The sequence below is a fragment of the Lactuca virosa genome, chromosome 3 (genome assembly GCF_052849685.1).
Source record: "Lactuca virosa cultivar CGN04683 chromosome 3, Lactuca_virosa_CGN04683_v6, whole genome shotgun sequence".
In the NCBI taxonomy this organism is placed as follows: domain Eukaryota; kingdom Viridiplantae; phylum Streptophyta; class Magnoliopsida; order Asterales; family Asteraceae; genus Lactuca; species Lactuca virosa.
The window spans coordinates 12,551,120-12,573,839 of record NC_136428.1 but is presented as its reverse complement, the minus strand read 5'-3'; the positions used below and the strand labels follow the sequence as shown (position 1 = coordinate 12,573,839).

The 22,720-nt window shown below is 32.1% G+C and overlaps 4 protein-coding genes across 4 annotated transcripts; 3 read left to right on the top strand and 1 right to left on the bottom strand.

Moving 5' to 3' along the window:
- The first annotated feature begins 2,290 nt into the window (after window positions 1-2,290).
- RFC2 (replication factor C 2) lies at window positions 2,291-4,523 on the top strand. The gene is made up of 7 exons (XM_079083911.1): window positions 2,291-2,562; window positions 3,182-3,288; window positions 3,386-3,487; window positions 3,584-3,779; window positions 3,852-3,980; window positions 4,058-4,252; window positions 4,310-4,523. The coding sequence occupies exons 1-7, from the start codon at window positions 2,398-2,400 to the stop codon at window positions 4,418-4,420; spliced, it is 1,005 nt and encodes a 334-aa protein (XP_078940037.1). The 5' UTR covers window positions 2,291-2,397; the 3' UTR covers window positions 4,421-4,523.
- A 3,241-nt stretch (window positions 4,524-7,764) lies between these two features.
- LOC145165218 (RHOMBOID-like protein 2) lies at window positions 7,765-10,423 on the top strand. Its single transcript, XM_079083910.1, has 5 exons — window positions 7,765-8,173; window positions 9,158-9,321; window positions 9,426-9,589; window positions 9,717-9,967; window positions 10,061-10,423. Exons 1-5 carry the CDS (start codon window positions 7,875-7,877, stop codon window positions 10,173-10,175), a joined length of 993 nt encoding a protein of 330 aa, XP_078940036.1. The 5' UTR covers window positions 7,765-7,874; the 3' UTR covers window positions 10,176-10,423.
- An 832-nt stretch (window positions 10,424-11,255) lies between these two features.
- On the top strand, window positions 11,256-16,039 carry HAP2 (hapless 2). The gene is made up of 18 exons (XM_079083908.1): window positions 11,256-11,559; window positions 11,644-11,787; window positions 12,526-12,614; window positions 12,803-12,842; window positions 13,017-13,074; window positions 13,168-13,228; window positions 13,334-13,412; window positions 13,498-13,632; window positions 13,730-13,924; window positions 14,033-14,113; window positions 14,184-14,284; window positions 14,403-14,520; window positions 14,606-14,638; window positions 14,720-14,813; window positions 14,922-15,010; window positions 15,094-15,206; window positions 15,299-15,399; window positions 15,468-16,039. Exons 1-18 carry the CDS (start codon window positions 11,371-11,373, stop codon window positions 15,863-15,865), a joined length of 2,118 nt encoding a protein of 705 aa, XP_078940034.1. The 5' UTR covers window positions 11,256-11,370; the 3' UTR covers window positions 15,866-16,039.
- On the bottom strand, window positions 15,928-18,317 carry LOC145165217 (cytochrome P450 87A3-like). The gene is made up of 8 exons (XM_079083909.1): window positions 17,997-18,317; window positions 17,588-17,909; window positions 17,361-17,510; window positions 17,025-17,276; window positions 16,764-16,932; window positions 16,550-16,656; window positions 16,320-16,447; window positions 15,928-16,230 (listed from the first exon to the last, which is right to left on the bottom strand). Exons 1-8 carry the CDS (start codon window positions 18,188-18,190, stop codon window positions 16,104-16,106), a joined length of 1,449 nt encoding a protein of 482 aa, XP_078940035.1. The 5' UTR covers window positions 18,191-18,317; the 3' UTR covers window positions 15,928-16,103.
- Between the last annotated feature and the right edge of the window lie 4,403 nt (window positions 18,318-22,720).

Sequence of the window (22,720 nt, the reverse complement as noted above, 5' to 3'; positions counted from 1 at the left end):
AAAAAGATTTCAAAACTTTTAAAAGATTTCTATTTATTTTGCACCACAGGTGTCCATTTTATTTTTCTACACGTGTCCATCTTAATTTTATTATATAATCTACATAAAAATTATAAAATTAGGGGTGTCCATGGACACCCTTAACCTTAATGTAGCCTCGCCTTTGGTAAACTTACCGAATTATTATTATTATTTTTCGCTTGAGATGATTTACATAATTTATAGGTTGATTTTATCAAACCTAGTACAATTATCTCGGTCCTAATGTGTAGACGGACATTTAGGTTTGAGTTTATGGGTAGCTCACTTATTACATTACAATGTAGATCGTGTATTATATTATTATTCCTTCAATACAATGTTGTGAAGAGATTTTTTAAACATTATTTGTTAGGCTATTGGGTATGGGCAACATGTTAAGACATGTTATCATACCCAAAATTTGCCAACTCACATGCCATGTCATCCTTAACACCATATGAATTATGTAGGAAATGATGTTCAAATGTTATAACATGTTAAAAGATACAAAGAGAGTTAGAGAGAGAAAGAGAAAATAGCTTTTGATTGGTTAATGCTCACGTTACTTCTCGTGGACATGATAACATTTCTTAACATAACATCAAATAACATGAGTGGGAGGCATTGTGTTGCATGTTATGACGACGTTATTAGGCTTCCAACTCAGATTAACGCCTCTTGGCGTTGCCCGTACCTACCAGTCTTATGATAGTCAAACATACAATCTTCCGCTATTTTCTTCTCCTCCGACATAGATCGTTGTTGCACCTTTAGCCAGTAATCATTATTATTGCATGTTGTCATGATTGATCGTTGTTTTATTATTTCCTTCGATTTTAAATCATATTTGTTATTTCATCAAATCCAATTGTCGCACAATCATCGAGAAAATTTGGTTTGATAATGTATATGAGACAATGCAAAAGCTAGAAAAAAAAGTTGAGAAAAAATTGTAATATATATATATTTTTAAAGTTGGAAAAATCTTATATCCCATTGTAAAAATGTTGTAGAATAATAAATTTGTAAAAAAACTATATTTTGGACAATTCATAACAAAAAAATTTAAATTCTAACCAAATTTATATCTAAAATATGGGCTAATAGTATAAAATTGGAAATATAGGTAGCCTGTTAAACCTTAGATAGGAGGAAATCGAAAAAAAATAAGTTTATTATATTGTTAAAATATAAAATCGGTTATTTGACAACGTCAATATATTCCTAAAAATTAGTTTTAAAAAAGCAATAATAACCTTTATTTTTTTGATATTTGGTTTTAATTCAATTTTAGGTCCCACGAAATTAATTTATCAATTTTATGTTTGGAGTTTTGATTTTATCATATCTACTCTAATAAATGAAAGTTTTTTTTTGCGTATGTCACATTCTCATTCAATTTGTCAAATGTTATTTTATGGCTATTTTGATTTAAATTATTTTCCACGTGTCATTTTATGAATTTTTCTATTTTAATAAATTCCACATAATTATTTAATGTAATAATTACAATAATTTAGTAATAAATTAATATCATTTTCATTAATGGAATTACCTTCTTATTTCAAATTCACAAATTAAAGTTCATTAGTTTATTTTGTTTATTTATTTAAATTTATAAGATAAAAATAATCAATTTTAATAATTCATTATTTTTCTTATTTTTTTATAACTCCAAAATTCTTAAATATTTAGAACTTTATATTCATTTTTTTTTGAATTAACCCATGTAACATATAGGTCTTACAATAGTTGGCTTAACATCCATTTTTCTTTAATTTTGCAATGGCACATCGTGAGATGCAAGTGCAAATAAAGTCCACAAGGACAAATTTGTAATTCACTTCACTTTTACATAATCAGTTGCATTGAATTCACATCTGATTTTTGTTAACCAAATATTCCATATGATTTTAGTTTTTTGAATTCCAAATCCATTAATTTCCAATGAGAAATTAAATATCATCCTACTTTTGTTCCTACAAATCCTTCTACACAATGAAATGATGACATGTGTCATATTTATATGCTAAAATATCATTAATTGAACATTAAATGTTACATATTTCACTATTTAATTGGGTAGGAATATTTGTATTAACAATAAAATTTCTCATTTCCAATTCCTCTAATAAATTTAAAATATTTTGAAAACAATAGGATAATGGATAAGCCCCACCCCCAATTAGGGGATGGAAAAGAACCAAACCGTAATACGAGTGCCAAAACTAAAAAAAGTTTCAATAGCAAAGGGGAGAAAAGTTAGGGTATATTATATATACATTATACTCCCTCTCCTTGCCATTTTCCCTCCATTTTGAACTCTCTAGGGTTTCTTACAGTAGTGAGGTCCGATTTCCCTGACCACAGATTTCTATGGCTTCTTCATCAGCTTCCTTGTCATCAAGCCATGGCTACGAAATTCCATGGGTTGAGAAGTTCAGACCTACAAAAGTGGCAGACATTGTCGGGAACGAAGATGCCGTCTCCAGGCTTCAAGTAATTGCGCACGATGGTAACATGCCAAATCTCATCTTAGCTGTAAGTAAGCAAACCCTAATTTTATGATCAAATTGATTATTGCAGTGGACTCATTTACAGATGCACGGGAACGAAAGAGTTGTTAAAGTCGATTTACATTTTCTTTTGTTTCCTGTATGTTGCTAGGAATATTGTACTCATTCACTAAGTTTTATAACAAACTTTAAACTGATCCGCTCAAGTAGCTTTACTGACCATGGTAAAGTATTCACTTTTAGGGCTTTTATGGAAGCTCTATTATCACCTTAACTTGTTTCGTTTTCTCTTTTCTAATCTTTCAACTCACCCCTGGTTTCCTTAAGGCGAATTTGACATTGGTGTAGATGTTTGAATCTAATATATCAAAATGGATTATATTTGGAATGATAATGCCTAGCTGGTGGTTTTGTTTCATGTTTCCAGTAAAGAAGTTGTCTTTTTGATTCAAGTAACAGCGTTACTTAAACAGTCAATTGCTATGAAGTATACTCCATTGATTTTTCAGTCATGCATTTGCTAATCCGATCATTAACGATTGATAGTAGAGTGATTTGTACATAGTGTAGTGTGGACACATGCATAGTTTATCTTGATTGAGTAATATACTGTCTTGAGCATTACTCTGTTTATGCATTTTCAGGGTCCTCCTGGAACAGGTAAGACCACAAGCATATTAGCTCTTGCTCATGAGTTACTTGGACCAAATTACAAAGAGGGAGTTTTAGAGCTTAATGCATCAGATGACAGGTCTGCGTACTGTGCTAATTCATAATTTCATATCCACATTTCTCAATCTGTTTGCCTATCTTTCAAGCTCACCATTCTTTTTCATTTTTCCTTTCAGAGGTATTGATGTTGTGAGAAACAAAATTAAGATGTTTGCACAGAAGAAAGTCACTCTACCCCCTGGAAGGCACAAAGTAATCATTTTGGATGAAGCTGACAGGTATCTTGTTCTAGGGTTTCATCTTTCAACATCATTTTTTATATTATTCTCTCATAAGTTGCATTTTAACTTTAAATTTGGGGATCATTGATTCAGCATGACATCTGGAGCACAACAAGCACTGAGGAGAACAATGGAAATATATTCAAACTCTACCCGTTTTGCCCTTGCATGCAACACATCTGCAAAAATAATTGAACCCATTCAGAGTAGATGTGCCCTTGTGCGATTTTCCAGGTTATCTGATCAAGAAATCCTTGGTCGGCTCATGGTTGTGGTTGAGGCAGAAAAGGTAACCCTTTATATTACTTTAAAAATCTTTTCCAATTCTACCCTTACTGATATTATCACTATACTAATGTAGGTGGCATATGTCCCAGAAGGGCTTGAAGCGATTATTTTTACTGCTGATGGTGATATGCGACAGGCTTTGAATAATTTACAAGCAACTTATACTGGATTTCGATTTGTTAATCAAGAAAATGTTTTTAAGGTCACAAATTCAAATAATCATATTTACTATCTTTAAAACGTTGATTAAAAATTATTCTTATTTTATTGGGTTTTCAGGTGTGTGATCAGCCTCATCCTTTGCATGTGAAAAATATGGTCCGGAATGTTGTAGAAGGAAAATTTGATGATGCTTGTTCTGGTCTGAAGCAGCTTTATGATTTGGGATATTCACCAACTGATATCATCACTACCCTTTTCAGAATCATAAAGAATTATGACATGGCAGAGTATCTGAAACTGGAATTCATGAAGGTAACAACTTTAATTTTATAAAAAAAAAAGTTATTTATTAAATATAAAAAATTGCAGGAAACTGGATTTGCACATATGAGGATCTGTGAGGGAGTTGGTTCATATCTTCAACTATGTGGTCTGCTTTCAAAGCTTTCGATTGCTTGTATTACAGCTAAAGCAGCATAAGAACAAGGCAATGACAAAAAAGAAACTTGCTTTCATGTACTCTCTTTATTTTTTTTTATTTGACATTGCTTCTTTTTTATGGCATCTGTAAGATATCTTAATTTTTTTTTTCTTTTTCTTCGTTTTGTTGATGGTTGGTAAGTTTTTAAATAGGATCAAATCTTGCAACCAATTAACCTGAAACCATCAGTACAGTTGTGCTGTAAGTTTTTAAATTTTTATAATTTCTAATCTCTAGTTTGTTTTTTGTGCATTAGTAATATATTTTCCTACAAGTAGCTTGCTTGTTATTTAAAGGTATAATTAGATTCCCATAGAGGGAAACATGTCATTTGTATGAGAAGAGTTTACATGGAATACACAAAGAAATTTGGAACAAGATTTCCAAAATTGTGGTTGAATTGTGAAAATAATAATTGAGTTTGACAACTCATATTGTTTGGTGGCCATTTATGCTATCAAAAAAATATGGTTATTTTCTGATATAATGTTACAAGATATAGTTATTTAATGAATATCACAAAAAATAATATAATTTCATATTCTAGAAAAAGCTCAAAACATTAATGCATACTTTTTTTAGTTTTTTTTGGAACAGGAGAGTTACATTAAAAGCCTAGCAAGATGATAGGCACAACATGATAATTACATAAAACTTATAATAATATTAAGTTTTGAAGCCATACCCAATTAATTTTGAGTCTAAATTGTTACTCCTATTGTAGAACCAAAATAAGAATACGTAATTATAAATAAAAATAGTTGTATTTTCTCGTTTAGTCATTTCAAAAATTATGTCGTAAAACTTTCAAATCGTCCAAAAAATCGTAAGATTCACAGCCTCAAGACACTTTTTATGAAAGGTAGTCATCCTTAAGTTATTTGAACAAGTACTCGTAACTGATAAAGTTCGCCGAGTCAAAAAAAAAAAAAAACCACCTCGCCAACTGAGAGCAAATATCACTTATAAGAGGACATGTAAATAATGTATATATGGTCCAATGTGGTAGTTCCCACTTCCCAAGTCACAAGTAACACACAACTAAAGGGTATCAAAGTCTATACCATGTTTGTCAAGATCAAACTTGATTGAGAGTTTATTTAATTTTATTTTCCAAACCAATTAAAATGCTTAATCGAAACAAGGTTATTTATTTATTTATTTAATATTTAGTATTTAGTATGTTTATCACAACTGGATTCATAATCCACTCCATGATTTAAAAAAAAAAAGACATATCATGTGCTTTGTTTTAATTAACGAAAGTTTGTTATCATTTTTGTAATTACTAGGAAAATTTGGTTACTATATAAAAATTGCATGCTTGCTTTTTTTAAGAATGGACAGGAACATCAAACATGTTCTTTGTTACTTTGTGATCGGGCTAACGTAATTCATACGTACGTCAAAAATTATTTGGTCTATGAAGGATCTTCAAAGCATATAGTTCTACCTAACTTCATGCTTAAACATAATTAACTTGAATAACTAAAATATTAACAAATATCCACAATAGGAAGTTTTCTGAATAAGTTTTTGGTCACACAATTGAAATTTGACATGCCTACAAACCAGAAGGCTAAACAAACATCAACAGTTAGGGATTTTTTTTTACAAAGCTTATTTATAATCTTACCAATAAAAATTTATAAAACATATGAATATAATATTTATAAAATATGAAAAAATTCGATGCACAACCTTGTAAATTTACAATCAATATTAAGAAAGCCTGCACAATAGGGTTCTACGGTTATCAAACGTTATTTGATCCAATAGGCTATTGAAATAAATAAATAACCTTATTTCCAACTGAAAACTCGTTTTTTGAGTTTGAAAAACCAAACTGATTTTTTTTTTCTTTGTTAACCATGCTACTAAAATTTAAGAAACTTTTCTTTTACTAAAAATTAATACGAGATGATATAATGTATGTTTATTATTATAATTTTCAGTAAATACTATAAATGAATAATGGTTATAATGTATTTAGTCAATTAAACGTATACATAAAACGCCATAATTTTGGATATTTTGCTTCGGTATTTTATATTCAAAAATTCATTTTTTTCTAAAAATGACAAACCAAACTCTTCTGTTTGATTTTTTTTTCACAACCTATTGTAGATGCCGTAAGAACATGTAAGGGGGTGTTTGGATAGGGAAAAAAAGAGGATGTTTATTGCTTATTGTTATTCCCACCACAATAAGCTAAGTTTAAATGTTTGAATAAGAATCCTTAAAAATAAGCTTATTGTGGTAGGGATAAACTAAATAAGCTGATTTTAATAAGCATCTCCCACCTTGTTTATTGCTTATTCCCACTACAAATAAGCTAATAAGCAATAAGCTAATAAGCTATAATCTAATTTATCCAAACAACCCCTAAATATGAGCGCTTTTTCACTAGGTGTTAAATTATCGCCACTTAACAAACCAAAAATCTCAATTTTTGTTACAAAACTTATTATGAATCCTACAAATAATTTTTTTAAATGGTAAACCCAATATATGAACGGCCTATGGAACATAGACTTTTTTGTATGGAATTCCGTTTCTAAACCATTTTCCTAGCAACCAAACAAAATATGGAGTTGGTATCAAATTCCTAACATATTCATTTTCCGACTTCAATTCCAATTCCTTCATAAACATTTTGCGAACCAAACATCACCCAAGCTTCTATCCAGGTGATTTAATGTACTTTTATATATTTATTTGTTTATTTTTATTGTAGAAACTTTAAGATCATTGCCCATCCAATAGTGGTATTTTACATATACTTCATTTAGCGGGATATCCAAGCTTCTATCCAACCCAATTTCATCCATTCTTCTCTTCCCATGTACTATAGGCTTAAGAACTTGTATATATGTTGTTTTCAATTGAACGAGTTGAGAAATATGTTATTTTCGTGTAGTGTATTATGAGTTGAAAATATAAAAATAATAATAAAAAAAGAAAAATTCCATGACGTTGAATGAATTAGAAACATTGGCAAACCACCATGAATTATAATTTATGCAACCATTAATTTACAAAGTCAATGCCAATATTTTCCGAAATCATTGATTTATCAAACATTTTAAAGTAAATCAAATATAGACATATGGTCCTTATTTATTTTACAAATAAAAAGACAAGATGTTTAATTTGTTTTGTTAAAAGAAACTTATTTACGTGCAAATTACAATTGGAAAACGCGAAACGAGTGAACCGGTAAGGCGTTACGCGTATTAGCAGCGGATCACCTAACATGAAATCGACAGACAAGCTACCCCACTGTGAAATGTGAATCCACCACCCGTTTGCAATCTCTCTTTCTTCCATTCCTTCTAAGTTACCTCCTAAACACTTTGTATATATATACATACACGATTACAGTTGACATATACTCGTTTGATATAATTTTAAGCAATAATATCCTACCTTCCAACAAACGAATCAATACAGATGGGTAATGGAGATCTGGAGAGCTGGGGAAGTACAAAGAACAGAGGTGCACCACCACCGGCACCACCGCCGGCGTCTTCTACGTATCACACTGAATCATCGGACAAACAATGGACTTCATGGCTCGTTCCTATGATTGTTGTTGCAAATGTGGCTATGTTTCTTGTCGTCATGATTGTTAATGATTGTCCCAAGAACCACAATTCGAGTCTTGAGGGGGATTGTGTTGCTAAATTTCTTGGTAGACTATCTTTTCAGCCTCTTAAAGAGAACCCGCTTTTCGGTCCTTCTTCTTCCACGTAAGTGTTTCTCACTTGTGCCCATTTGATGTTTTATCATTCTCTGTGTTATGATTCGGGAATTTTCTTCTTTAATATATACCCCCTCATTAGGGTTCTTATGTTTATTGAAAACCTAAGCTCTTTTGGTTGACATTTGAATCCTTTTTTCTATACCCATTTAGTTAAGTTATGTCAAGCCTAAACTTTGATTCATTTAGAGCAATTCTGTAAATTAGGATTCTTGATTGTGATCTGGGATTGGATGTTTCTCTAGCATACCAACCCATTCAGCTAATTTATGTAAAAAGCTGATTCTTGATTGATTTAGGGGTTTCCAGTAACATGATGATTCTTGATTATGATTTGGGAATATTCTACTTTATGAACTCATTATGGTTGTGTTAATTGATTATTTGGAGCTATTTGGTTGACATGGGAAATTTTCCTTACATACCCAATACTCAACGATATAAAAGGTTATTCTTTATTATGATTTTGGGTTTTTTTTTTTTTTTTTTTTTTTTAAATGATGATTCTAGATTATATTCTTTATGGAAGTTTTTTTTATCGTACCCATATAAAGCATTATCATGTTAAAGATACCTGTTCTTTATGATTAGGCCTTAATGGAAGCTTTTCTACTTAATCAAGATTTTCTTTTGTGATTTACTTTTTGTTTATGATTTGGCTTTGGCCTTTAAGGCTAGGCTTGTAGTTTGTTACATGAGACATGACAAGCTTTCTAGGGTTATTCTCGATAATGAGGATGAGGGGGGCATTGACGTCTTTTGCACATATGAGAGATCAAGAGCGAGTCTGTGTTACTGTCCCATCTTTTTTATCCATTGACAAAAGTGACAGTCTTAGTCCAATGCACGCCAAACCCAGCACAACCAGTTCTATTTGTCCACTTTATATATATTTATTTCGTGGCATAATCAATATCTCAGTTTATTCTTGTTCATGACATGTCGATTTATGATCGGTTTGATTGAATTATAGATTGGAAAAGTTGGGAGCTCTAGAGCGGAGTAAGGTGGTGAATGGACATGAAGCATGGAGACTCATATCTTGTATTTGGTTGCATGCGGGAGTCGTTCATCTACTTGCAAACATGTTAAGCTTGGTTTTCATCGGGATTCGCCTCGAACAACAATTTGGTTTCGGTACATCTTTAATTCCCTTTAGTTAAAGACATATCTCATTTAAAAAAAAACTTTTATCTAATTTTTTACCTACTAATTATTAAACACATATAAATTTATTACAGTTCGAGTTGGTATACTCTACATGTTGGCCGGGATCGGTGGTAGCACACTATCTGCACTTTTCATAACAAGCAACATCTCTGTTGGGGCTTCCGGTGCTCTATTTGGACTTCTTGGAGCAATGTTGTCTGAGCTTCTTACCAATTGGACTATTTATGCTAATAAGGTGCGTACTCTCATTATATACATGATTTATAATTTGTTACGCAGGACAAAACATAACAAGTTGTACTGTGTTTGACTGCGACTGGGACTGATGTCAATTTGAATCTGACGTATGTGTTGTTTTGTAGGCGGCGGCTTTGTTTACACTTGTGATCATAATCTTGGTGAATTTAGCAGTTGGAATGCTTCCTCATGTTGACAACTTTGCACATATCGGGGGTTTTTTAACGGGATTCCTCCTTGGATTTGTACTTCTTATGAGACCCCAATTTTCATGGCAAGAACGCCGCCGTCTTCCTGCTGATGCTCGTGGCAAGTCCAAGTACACAGTCTATCAATATGTCTTTTGGATTATATCCGCGATTTTATTGATTGTTGGGTAAGCAAGCTTTCTCTTCAACAATTATAACACTTTCATCATTTTATCGATTATTGTCTACAGTGATTAAATGATTTTTTTTATTGGGAGCAGATTTACGGTGGGACTTGTGATGCTTTTCAAGGGAGAAAATGGGAATGATCACTGCAGCTGGTGCCATTACTTGAGCTGTGTTCCTACTTCCAAATGGCGATGTGATAACCGGTGAAGACAGACGTGATATGGTTTTATGATTGCTTAGTATTTGGTTGATGTTAATATGATGAAGACTTTGGTTCAATATTCTTAATTCTTGTTTTCTGTTGTGTAAATTTTTGTATTTTTGATACGTAGTTACTGGTTAGGATACGATATTTGGTTGTACATCACTTGTAATGAAAACTGATTTAAGGAATTCTAATATTAAAGTACAAATTCATATAATGACAAAACGTCTCAAGTTTATTTTGTTTTAAAGTAATGTTATATGATTTGAATTTTGTTAATAAAAATGTGGTGAAAAGGTAAATTACATGTGATGTGATATTTGCAAGGTTTTGTTAAGGGAATTTTAGGATAAACATACGAAGGTCATCTAAATAATCACCAGAAATGATAAATGACTAAAGTATTTTTAATTGATTGCTACGTGTTTGATGGTAAAAACATAAAATAAAAGAGTAAATTACATGGATGTTCCCTATGGTTTGAGGTAATTTGCGTGTTTGGTCCCTAACTTATTTTTTTAACTCGGAAAGTCTCTACTGTTTGTTTTTGTTATGCGCTTGGTCTCAACTGTTTATTTTTGTTACGTGTTTGGTCCCTGTCTTACCTAAAAAGACTATTATTTAAATAGAAAAAAATGATGGAGTATGTAAGGTAAAGTGAGGAGCTGAGGTTGAGGGTGTGTTTATTTAAATAAATTAAAAATCAATAGTAAAATTGTCTTTTTAGGTAAGAAAGAGACTAAACGCGTAACAAAAACAAACAGTAGGGACCTTCCAAGTTAAAAAAATAAATTAGGGACCAAACATGCAAATTACCTTAAACCATAGGGACCATTCGTGTAATTTACTCAAAATAAAATAAAATTTGTGTACTTATGAAAAAGGAAAACTTTTGAGTTAACAAAAGGGACGCGTATAATATAAGCATTGATGCATGATTTTATTATTCATGTTTTAGTTTTATTTATTAAAAACCGATGAATTTCCATATTATTTTTATATGATATGATATCGAATTAAAGAATTAAAGTTAATACCCAGAAAAGTTTTGACGTAAATTATTATTTTCACTGATCGGTGGACTGGCGCTCTGATTTTCGAAAAACTCAACTGCTTAAAGCAGAGGCAGTTACACCCGCCATAGCAGCCCCACTTTATCTCCTTCATTCTCAGAAGGGTTTCGCACACTTCACACTCATGTTCATCGAAATGAGACCTTGCATAACGATCGCCGTCTTCTTTCTATTTATCTCTTGTCATCTCGTCAATGGCGGCGTCCAACTCCTCTCCAAATCGAAGCTTGAAAAATGCGAAAAGGTTTCTGAAAATGCTCCTCTTAACTGCACCAAAAAAATCGTCATCAATTTGGCCGTTCCTAGTGAAGCAGTAAGTGTTCCTGTGGGTGATTCGATCTGTGTGGTGCGTGTTTTAGGCCGATTAATGCTTGATTTTTGTTTTCCTTTGTTTTAGAGCGGCAACGAAGCATCGATTGTGGCCGAAGTGGTGGAGGTGGAGGAAAAATCGACTGATAACATGAGAACTGTTCGAGAACCGCCGGTGATCACTGTCAATAAGTCTGCCGCCTATGCGCAATATCACTTGACGTACATTAGAGTATGTATTTCAGAACTTGCTTCGGGTTAGCGTAGGGTTTCTTTTTCAGTGAATCGAGTTCATGTTACTTTATTTCATGTTGTATCTACAGGCACATTCTTCTTTTTCATTTTGACTTGGTGCGATAAAATCATAAAATTATTATAGTTATAGCCATGATTTCAGTTCATGTACATAGTAGGAATTGTGTAAAATATGTCCCTCTGTTTACTTGTCTAGGCCAAACTCCTCATATTTGCAATCACTTCACCATTTAAGATCAATAAGAATTGTATTCCCTGAAAATAAGGTCCTAAGTATACAAACTCTCTTCTGCAGCAACAATTTGTTTTCTCTTTTTCCAGGCTCAATCTAGGTTTACAGAGCTTATTAGAGCTTGTATCAGGTCATGCTCTTAAGCTTGAATTTGTGTGGGTCAAACTGAGACGTTGGTGTCTATAAAATATGCACTATCCCCAAATCCATGAATTTATACTTCAATGCAACCATTAAATTAATTCATACGAGTATCATTATATACTGTCTGAAGCAAGCATTGTATGTATACCATCATCATCAGAGAGAGAGAGAGATTAGCAAAACTCCACAATGTTCAGGATGGGATAAACTGCTTTAATCAGCTTTCAATTTGATGGAGATCAGCTGGCAATTGATAACATTCCTTAAATTTTGAAAACCCCTTCCTTCTGAATTTCTTGACCTTTTATGTTTAAAATCTGAATCACGTTCTATTTGCAGGATGTTCCTTATAAACCTCTAGAGCTGTCTTTTAAGACACGCAAGTGTAGTCGTTATGCTGGTGCTAATGTTGTGGGCATGTGTGAGACGTAAGTAGTACAATGTTTGACCTTCATCTTTTAGGTTTTAAGTCCATACTTGGATAGAGGCACTCACTTTTGTGCATGTATGCATGTATGTGTTCTCTTTTGGCAATTTAGCACTGTATTCTTTTCATGTTATAGCTCAAGTTTATGTACAATTGACTTGAAATTTGACCCGTTAATGTGTGACTCAGGTTACTAGATGAGCAAGGACATGTCATTGAGAACACCCGGGTAATATATTGGGAATATCCTCTTTTTTTAGGAACATGCATGAGCATGTTCATCATTGTTTTAGTGATCTGGAACTTGTTTTAAGCTCTGATTATGATACTTATATCTTCTGAGACATCATTTCTGATCAAAACTTCATCTTCTGTTATTCTTATTTTCCGAATCATTGGATAGCCAATTTGTTGTCCTTGTGGGGGTCACCGTAGGGTGCCTTCATCATGTGGAAATTTTTGTAAGTCCTGTCAATCTAATTACTGTAAATTCTCACTGTATCTGTATGTTACTTCTAATATCATATCATATCTTTATTTATTTATTTTAACAGTTGATAAGTTGACCAAAGGGAAGGCCAACACTGCACACTGCCTTCGTTTTCCAGGTGATTGGTATGGAGTCTGATATTCTTTTCACATCTTTTTCTACTTTCTACTGATTCTTCTGATATTTTCCATATGCTGTTTCTTTCATACTAGTTTCTGGTGTCTTGTTAGGTTCCATGTGTTTGGAATTGGGCAGCATTCAATAGGATTCACCATAAGGGTTAAAGTCAAAACAGGGTCTAAAGTCTCTGTATGTGTCTGGTTTCCTTCACCACATAACTTAACTATGTGTAGGGATGATTTTGTATGTCTCACAACTTACTCTGTTCTAACAGGAATTAGTTATCAGTCCTGGGAATAGAACAGCCCTGTCAAGTGATAACTTTTTGAGGGTGAATTTAATTGGGGACTATGTTGGATACAATGATGTACCTTCTTTTGAGAATTTCTTTCTTGTTGTTCCAAGACAGGTATAAATATAATGCATGCAATGTTTGTAAAATAAAAGCTTATGTTACTTGTTGATCATTTTATGGGTGGCTGTGTTTGTTTTAATTGTTGATCAAGGGTAGCCCAGGTCAACCACAAGATTTAGGAAGGAACATTTCTATGTGGATGCTTCTTGAGAGAGTCAGATTCACATTAGATGGAAATGAATGTAATAAAATTGGTGTCGGTTATGATGCTTTTAATAACCAGCCAAATTTCTGTTCTGCTCCTTTTTGGGCTTGTCTGCAAAATCAATTGTGGAACTTTTGGGACGTGAGTATATAAAATATTAGTCTTCCCTGAATCCCTTCATTAATGTTTTTTAGATTGTAATACAAATATAATCATACTGTATTTCTTGACTTAATTTTTTTGTCACAGGCTGACCAGAACCGAATCCAACGAAACCTGGTTCCTCTTTATGGTGTGCAAGGGAGATTTGAAAGAATCAATCAACATCCAGTATGGTTTCAATGATTTTAAATTTCTATAATAAAATAATTCCCTCTCATGTTTTGTATTATTGATGCAGAATGCAGGAAGTCAATCGTTCTCAATTGGGATCACTGAAGTTCTTAATTCAAACCTTTTGATAGAACTTAGTGCTGATGACATAGAATTTGTGTACCAAAGGTCGATACTAGCTCTTGTTAAATGCATATATATATATATATATATATATATATATATATATATATCATATAAAAGTCTGTAAATCTATCTTTGTTTTTACTGTATATATTGTTTGTAGGAGCCCTGGAAAAATTGAAAGAATCACAATCCCAAATTTTGAAGCTCTTACTCAGTTCGGGACTGCCACAATCACAGCTAGAAATATTGGTGAAGTGGAAGCATCGTATAGCTTAACGGTATTCTAGGAAACATTTTATTTATGATTTATCTAACTTAATAATAATTGTATGTTTTAACTTTTTACTCTTTCGATCTTTGCAGTTTGATTGTTCCATAGGTATCAGCCAGATGGAGGTATAATAAGCTATTTATTTGTAATATGAAATGAAATATTGGTAAAGTAAATGATTTGAATGTTATTTTTGTTTTATGCAGGAACAATTTTTCATTTTGAAGCCAAAAGAAATGGCAACCAGATCTTTCAAGGTGTACCCGATGTCTGATCAGGCTGCAAGGTATGCATGTTCAGGTAGGGACGGGTTCGTCATTTTTCTCAACATAGTATTTCTTTTCTTAAAATCATGCATTGCTTACTTAAAAGTTAAAACACAATCTTATATATATATTGCGCAAGCAGCTATACTGAAGGATTCTGATTTTCAAGAAGCTGATAGAGCAGAGTGCCAGTTTACAACAACAGCCACAATTCTGGACAATGGATCAGTGGTATGCCAAATTAAATTATTGATAAATCAAGGATTTGGTTTGGTTTGGTTTGGTTTGGTTTCACAATATTTATTATCTTCCAGATTCCATGGGAACCACCAAAGCATGGTTTAAAAGGTTTCTTTGAATCTATTGAGGATATGTTTTTCACGCTTTGGCATAGTATGATTGAATTTATCACTGGAAAAGCTTGCAGGTTATATTTCTCTTCTACCAATTAAATATTTAATTAAAATGAGAAATCAGGATCATTCAGTAACAGTTGATACTTTTTATCCATGTTGGCAGTGCAAAATGCTCTGGGCTTTTTGACTTTCATTGCCATTTCCATTATCTCTGTATGAAATGGGTGTTGATGTTTGGTTCGGTTTTTGCAATCTTCCCTACAGGTAAGCTTTTGACTTTATTGGGAATCAATTTTGAGTAAATATTCAACTTTATTTTTCTTGAGTTGCAGTGATTGTCCTACTGTGGCTTCTACATGAGAATGGAGTTTTTGATCCTGTGTATGACTGGTGGGAAGACCATTTTTGGGATGATGATCGAAAAGCCCAACATATTAGAAACTTGCAACTCCATTATAAGAAACATCATAAGAAAGAGAAGGATCGAAAACATCATAAGGCTGCTGCTCATGCTCATAAAAAGGGAAAAATCAAATATCTGGAACACCAACACCAATACCAACACAGCCACAATCATTCTGACCATGATCATCTTCACCATGTTAAGAAAGAAAAACACAGACATGGTGATGAGATACTCAAGGAACATCATAAGGACAAACATGTTCCAAGGCATGACAAAGACAAAGACAAACACCATAAGCATAAGAGAAGGAATTCGATACCATGAATCAACTCTTTCTTGTTTTTTGTAATGAATTTTCGCGTTTGCTTTTGGCTCTTAATTAAGGATTTGAGTAAAAAATTTGTATATTACAAGTGTTAGAACATTGTACATTTTTCATTTCTTGCTTCTGTAAACTTATACATTTTCTAAGCATTGTGCTTGACATGCTCCTGAGCAAAATTTTCCTCAGCTTACTCACATACATTTTCAGGAAGTTGGTGATTGTTTTACAACAGGGATCCTATTGTCTTGGATTAGTATCAGATTCTTGATTCTGTTTGTCTTTCTCTGTGATCTCAACATGAAACCCATTTGGAAACTGTAAACCAGGCGTTCGTACAATTTCTCCTCCTCCCACAAGTCGCCACCTGCCAATTTTTAGCAGAAAATCATGTTAGTTCACATCTCTCTCTCTCTCATACACACACATGTCACAACATGTATGATGAGTTTTTACCTGTATTTGGTGACTATGCAGTGAAGAAACACAGCCATCTGTAGTTTAGTGAAATCAGTTCCAACACAAAACCTCATGCCACCACCAAAAGCCATAAAGTTCTTTGATGCACCTTTCTGATCCATCCTCTGTTTGGCAATACATGATTAAATATAACATTTTTTTTTATCTATTTAATTTCAGCATGCATGATTGATAAGTAAGACTCATGGCAAATGGCATACGCATACCTCCCATCTCCATGGATTGAATTCCAGCGGATCTTTATAATTGTCCGGGTTTAAGTGTACGGCTGGAGGACATACCATTACTGCCCAACCAGCGGGAATTGTATAGTCTGCATGTATCAAAAAATGTCATTTTAAAAACACGCATTCACAAAGTTAATTATTTAAATTTTAAAACAGTTTATAAGATGAGTAGATCGATCGTCTGAATGTATACCTTTGAACTTGATATCTTTAAGTGCTTTCCTGAATACCCCTGGAACTATGTTAGCCAGACGCACTGTTTCGTTTATAAGCTGAAACGTGAATGTCATGGACTTATATTCTTTCCATGTAAGTCCAGACTCTGTATTTTCCCTGTTTCTTAGTATACTCTCATGCTCTTCCTGCAAAATCAGGTAATTAATTAGCGGGGGTTTATAAATTAACTAAACTTAAAAGGTAAATAAGTAAAAAAACTAAATGTTTGTATAATTACCGTTAATGCCTGCAATACACGAGGATTCTCTTTCAGAAGCTTAATAGCTACTGTTATGGCGAGAGAAGTTGTTTCAAAGCTCGCAAACAATAGCACAAACATCAAATCCATGGCGATTGCCTCTGTAAGTATGGAATCACCTCTTTCAAGTTCTTCAAGTAAGTAATCGAAGAAATCACTTTTCACCTCTCTTGGCTTTGCTCGCCTCTCTTCTAGCATGCTCTTCAGCATCGTCATTGCCTTCCTTCTTCCCTGGTTATACAATTAATCAATAAATCAGCAGAAATTATATAAAAAGAAATCAGATTTAATTAATTTGTGTTTGTGTGTACGTACCTCTAGACACTTGTGGTAAGCTGTTCCAGGAATGTCCAAAGGGAAGGAAATTAATCCCTGTATAAAAGCTACAAAATTCTCCCTCAGATTCTCGGATGATTTCTCCGGATCATAACTTATCAACTTTTTTGCAGTCAGATCAAATATCATCTACAAACAAAAAGTTGATATATTAGAAAAAAGAAATTTTTTATATATTGTTACATGAGAAGGCCTTAATTAATTACATTTGCAGTTGCTTCCTTCAATTCCACCGAATCCTGGGCAGCCCATTTCTGTAAGTTTATAGCTGCCACGTGTTCTACTTCATGAAGCATCTTTTTGAGACTTTCAGGACCAAATAAATATAAGACCATGTTCTTAAGATATTTGTACATATATCCATGCAAAGATCCTACATTCTGTCTCCCAAAAACTTCGGTAAAGCTATCTGGATACCAGCTTTGAAACAACTGGCCTTCTTGCTGGAAGATGATATAATTAAGATCTGAATCAGTTGAGACTACAACCGGCCTCCCAACCAAACTAGTTCGGAATATTGACCCATATCTGAAATATCATTACTTAATGTGAGAATTCAATGATTAGGAGGCATAAAATAATGTAATAATGTAATATTCATATATATACGATCACCTTTTGATCCTCTCTTTGACAAAGGGAGGAGTATCCCAGGTTGGATTAGGAGCGAAGAAATGAAGGGTTTCACCTAGTAATGGCCAACCCATTGAACCAGGGGGGAGATTCCCGTTGCATTTAGGGTTCCACCATCTGTAAAGCCAATGAGTAATGCCCACCACAACCATGGCTGTAAGAGCAAGACCCCACATACTTACTTAACTTAATTGGTTGCTAAGAATCCCAAAAAAAAGGAAAGGAAAGGAATGAGAGACTTAGGGAGTTGGAAATGGGAATGAGGAATGATGAATGATGAATGTGTGTGAGAGAAGGAAATGCTGGAATGTATTTGAGAACCCACGAGGAGGAGAAGTATTTATATAGACATGCCAGAAGTTGGAACTATTTTTTAACTTTTAAGATAATAATATTATATAATAAGGTTTGCCTCACTTCGGTTTTTGTCAGAAAGCTGTACAACTGGTTGGTCATAATAATTAATAAAAAAATAATTATATACGTACATCATCTTCACATCACACCAGTACATACCCAATTTCTTTTTTAATTTTGTCAACGGCATCTTATAAATTAGACCTTAAGCCTTGCATCTCAATTACTCTCAACTTTACATAATCTTTCCCCTCTCTCTCTCTCTCTTTTTATTTATTTATTATTTTGTTTGGAAACCGCAAATGATTCAACAGAAACCTACTCGCATATTTCAACGAGTATCCCGTGTTTGAGTTCCTTTGCAGGACGAACCCAACCCCGATTGTGGCACAAGTTTAAAAGGCACCCATTTTTGGGTTTTGCAGGGATTGAACTCCCGACCTTTTTCTAGTCCCTCTAATTTCTTCTCTCCTTATTTTTAATTTATTAAATATTTAATATGGTTAAGTTATTGCGAGAGAACTCCTAAAGTGTTCATCATTTTTCAAAACAAAGACCATTATTGGTCTTCAAAAGCAATGACTAAACCATATCTAGGCTAAAAAAAAGATTTGACGATTTTTTTTGAAAAGGAGCGAGTAAGCCATATATATATATATATATATATATATATATATATATATATATATATATATATATATATATATATATATATATATATATATATATATACGGTAAGAAAGAAATTTTTGGTAGGAAGGTAAGAAGTTTTTTTTCTATATATTTTTTTGACGAACAAAATAAATGAATCACTAGATGATTCATTTGTAAGATGATTCACAAGAAAAAATTCCCAAAAAAACATCTTTATGATTCATTTTTAAGTAAATTAAGAAAAAATTCACTTTTATGACAATTTTAGTGAATAACAACAAAATCATTGTATAAATGAATCATCGAGATGTTTTTTTGAGAATTTTTTCTTGTGAATCATCTTACAAATGAATCATCTAATGATTCATTTTGTTTGTTCGCGAAAAAAATGTATTGAAAAAAAACTTATTACCTTCCTACCAAAAATTTCCTTCTTATTTGATCTTGACACACACTCTCTCTCTCTCTCTCTCTCTATATATATATATATATATATATATATATATATATATATATATATATATATATATATATATATATATATATATAGGTTTAGGTTCTAAAAAAATCATAAAAATGCATAAAAATAAAAAGCTTGAATTTTAAAAGCTTTTGTACAAATAAATTATACATAAATATATCATTAATACTTGCCAAAAGTTTGAAAACGTGAATTAAAGAAGGTTATTAAGAAATTTAATTTAAAGCAAAATAATAATTTTAAAATATTAGATTCATGTATATAAATTAATTTATATTTATTAAACTAGACACTGATATTATATAATTTACATCAAATTTATAAACCGACAATATAAATATAAGGTCTAAACATAATTATTTTATTTTAAAATAATAATTTTTTATTACATACTAAGTAATAATAAAATCTAATAATTATTTCTTTGTAAAAAAACTATTCATCAAAAAAGATATATATATATATATATATATATATATATATATATATATATATATATATATATTCAAATTAAAGTTTAACTTTATTTTTTTCTTCTGAAAAATCCCTTACATTTTCTCTATTTTTCTCGAGTTAGCTTTTATAATTTTTATTTTTTCGATTTACCCCTTACATTTTCATTTTTGTTATTTAGCCCCTATATTTTCATTTTTTTGGATTAAACCTCGACTTTTTTTTTTCCGAAAAAATCTTTTCATCTTTGTTATCTTGAAAGTTTTCTTGTATTCGGTTCCATAACTCCATGTTAGATGCTCCTAGCTTCATGATGGTTTGGAGTAAATCTAGGGAGAGTGTGTTGTAACTCTATTGTTTGACGATTGCATAAATTTCTCTTCCACGTAACATCATGATGCGGTGAAGAACGTTGTCGGTGCATGTAATCATTTAGAAAAATTCAACCCAAGACGTGTAACAATCATCAATATGATTTCAAAGGTTATTCTCATTAGGAGCCATAAGGTTTATTGATGGACTAAGAGCAACCCCTCCTCTTTTTCTCTTCTCGCCAATGGATGCTATCCTCATTCTCTTATTGTCTTTCTCACCTTCCATCATAGAACCCTATATGGCTCCCTAATGAAAATAAAAAAAGCCAACAAGAACAACTTTTACTTTTCTTTCACCATAACCAACATAAAAAAAATTCAATGTAGATAACCCCTGATTAAACTGATGATCATTATGCATCTTGGGTTGAAGTTTTCCATATCATTGTATAAACTTACAATGTTCTAGACCAATCGTCAACCAATAGATTTACATGACCACCTCTCTAGATTTACTCGAAACCATCATAAAAGTGGAAACATCTGCTATGAAATTATGGAACCAGATGTAAGAAATATTCCAATATAACAAAGATGTAAATTTTATATTTTAGAAAAATAAATAAATTTGAGGTTTAATACTAAAAAATGTAAACATGTAAGGGCTACATCGACAAAAAAATGAAAATGTAAAGGACTAAAGGGTAAATAAAAGAAATAAAAATTATAAAGGTTAAATCCGGAAAAAACGGAAAAAATGTATGAACTTTTTCAGAAAAATAAAATAAAATTAAGGTTTAATCCGAAAAAAATACCATAATATATAAGATTTTTTGTGATTAATCCATGATTATATATAAATAGTTTTCTTATGCTACTCATTTAATCTTCAAATATTAATCATTTTGTGAAAAAATTCAAATCAAATCGTATACTAAATACGTACTCAATGGTTTGAGACTTTGAGTTTTTGAACTTTGTTCTCTCTCTTTTTGTGTGTGTGACTGACACATACGTGTGCTATTGCATCAGGCAAATAAGTTTTTTACTCTTCCCTAGATTCTAGAAGATAGAGGTAGAAAAAATATGTTGACTATTCCATGTATGAAACCAATCATCAAGCAGATCATTAAAAATACTAAAATTCCAGATGTGTTTGAGGTTTTAAGTTTTAAGTAATGCCACAAATCTTTTCCAGTATCTCTGCTAAATACTCTGTTAATTTTATGATACGGATGTTCTTATTCTCTTCCTTTTATATATATATATCTCACTTGTTTAGTTTTTCCATATATGACACTATATGTCATCCTAGATTTTCATTAGCTGTACATATATATTATCTGAATCTTATTTGCATCACCATTGATTTTGAATACACGACTATGCAACTACTGTAGATTCTTTTCAACCAAACTAAGTGTTGTTCTAATATATTTTAAACCATACTCAATTCTTATTTGTTGCCGAACAATATCCATGTAAGGGATTAACAAGAATATCACTAACACACACAAAGATACAATATCACAATCACATTATTTAATATGGATCGGTTAATGTGACATACGCTAGCTCCACACAACAGAAGAGAATATTCTTATTCATAAGCTTGGAAACGATAATACAGTATAGTTGAAAGTCTAGCTATCAGCTATATATACGGTCATTAAACACCAAACAATAAAATGGGTCAGGTCCTAGCTACACATTAATCCAAGTCCTAGTATTTGTCGTGTATGGCAACAACACGCTATTCCAAATACTTATCCTGTTGAAAATAGGTATCAGATTTATTTTGGATCTTCAACTCTAAACTCATATTTAACGATACAAATTATATGAATTTTGAAGTGATAAACTTTTAAATTTGCTGTAAAAAATATCAATAATTGGAGTAATAACCAATTTATATATATATAAAAAAGACACACGTAAGAGACGCGGCTAACTTGTATTAATCGTAGTGGGGATACTTTTTTGAGCCACGAGTTATTTTACTAGGTAGGTTTCTGTATACTGGTATGACCATTTGACCATCACTGTGTGTGCACGTGCATGGTGCATGTGTGGGTGTGTGCTCTTTGAAGAGTCAGAGAGATGAGCATTCACCATGTGAGAAGAAGTGGAGGAATGGAATTTAGAAAAGAAAAACAGGAGCATGGGAATTTGTAATCATTGTCTGCTCTTTCAAGTTTTAACATGTCGTGTGGTCAAAGTGATGAGCTCTAAACTCCATAAACTTTCCTTTTGACTTTTACCAATTATTACTATTTATTAAATATTTTTATATTCTTACTTAATTTGCTTAGACATATAGTAAAGCATTTTTGGAAATGCAAACCCTAAAAATGCGACTGTCTTTAATTAATGATGAAAATAGTGTAAAATATGAAAAAGGATTGAGGTAGGAAGGTGTGTTACATAATAAGGATGACAACTCAACA

What these genes read in the sequence shown, in the direction of transcription:
- RFC2 (XM_079083911.1), top strand. Translation starts at nt 2,398, where the DNA reads ATGGCTTCTTCATCAGCTTCCTTGTCATCAAGCCATGGCTACGAAATT. An exon ending in TGCCAAATCTCATCTTAGCT is followed by an intron (nt 2,563 to 3,181) that starts GTAAGTAAGCAA and finishes ATGCATTTTCAG; the next exon opens with GGTCCTCCTGGAACAGGTAA. An exon ending in ATTTTGGATGAAGCTGACAG is followed by an intron (nt 3,488 to 3,583) that starts GTATCTTGTTCT and finishes TCATTGATTCAG; the next exon opens with CATGACATCTGGAGCACAAC.
- LOC145165218 (XM_079083910.1), top strand. Translation starts at nt 7,875, where the DNA reads ATGGGTAATGGAGATCTGGAGAGCTGGGGAAGTACAAAGAACAGAGGT. An exon ending in TTCGGTCCTTCTTCTTCCAC is followed by an intron (nt 8,174 to 9,157) that starts GTAAGTGTTTCT and finishes ATTGAATTATAG; the next exon opens with ATTGGAAAAGTTGGGAGCTC. An exon ending in CGAACAACAATTTGGTTTCG is followed by an intron (nt 9,322 to 9,425) that starts GTACATCTTTAA and finishes AATTTATTACAG; the next exon opens with TTCGAGTTGGTATACTCTAC.
- HAP2 (XM_079083908.1), top strand. Translation starts at nt 11,371, where the DNA reads ATGTTCATCGAAATGAGACCTTGCATAACGATCGCCGTCTTCTTTCTA. An exon ending in GTTGTGGGCATGTGTGAGAC is followed by an intron (nt 12,615 to 12,802) that starts GTAAGTAGTACA and finishes TGTGTGACTCAG; the next exon opens with GTTACTAGATGAGCAAGGAC. An exon ending in TAGGTATCAGCCAGATGGAG is followed by an intron (nt 14,639 to 14,719) that starts GTATAATAAGCT and finishes TGTTTTATGCAG; the next exon opens with GAACAATTTTTCATTTTGAA.
- LOC145165217 (XM_079083909.1), bottom strand. Translation starts at nt 18,190, where the DNA reads ATGTGGGGTCTTGCTCTTACAGCCATGGTTGTGGTGGGCATTACTCAT. An exon ending in GTCAAAGAGAGGATCAAAAG is followed by an intron (nt 17,910 to 17,996) that starts GTGATCGTATAT and finishes ATGATATTTCAG; the next exon opens with ATATGGGTCAATATTCCGAA. An exon ending in CTTACCACAAGTGTCTAGAG is followed by an intron (nt 17,277 to 17,360) that starts GTACGTACACAC and finishes TTGTATAACCAG; the next exon opens with GGAAGAAGGAAGGCAATGAC.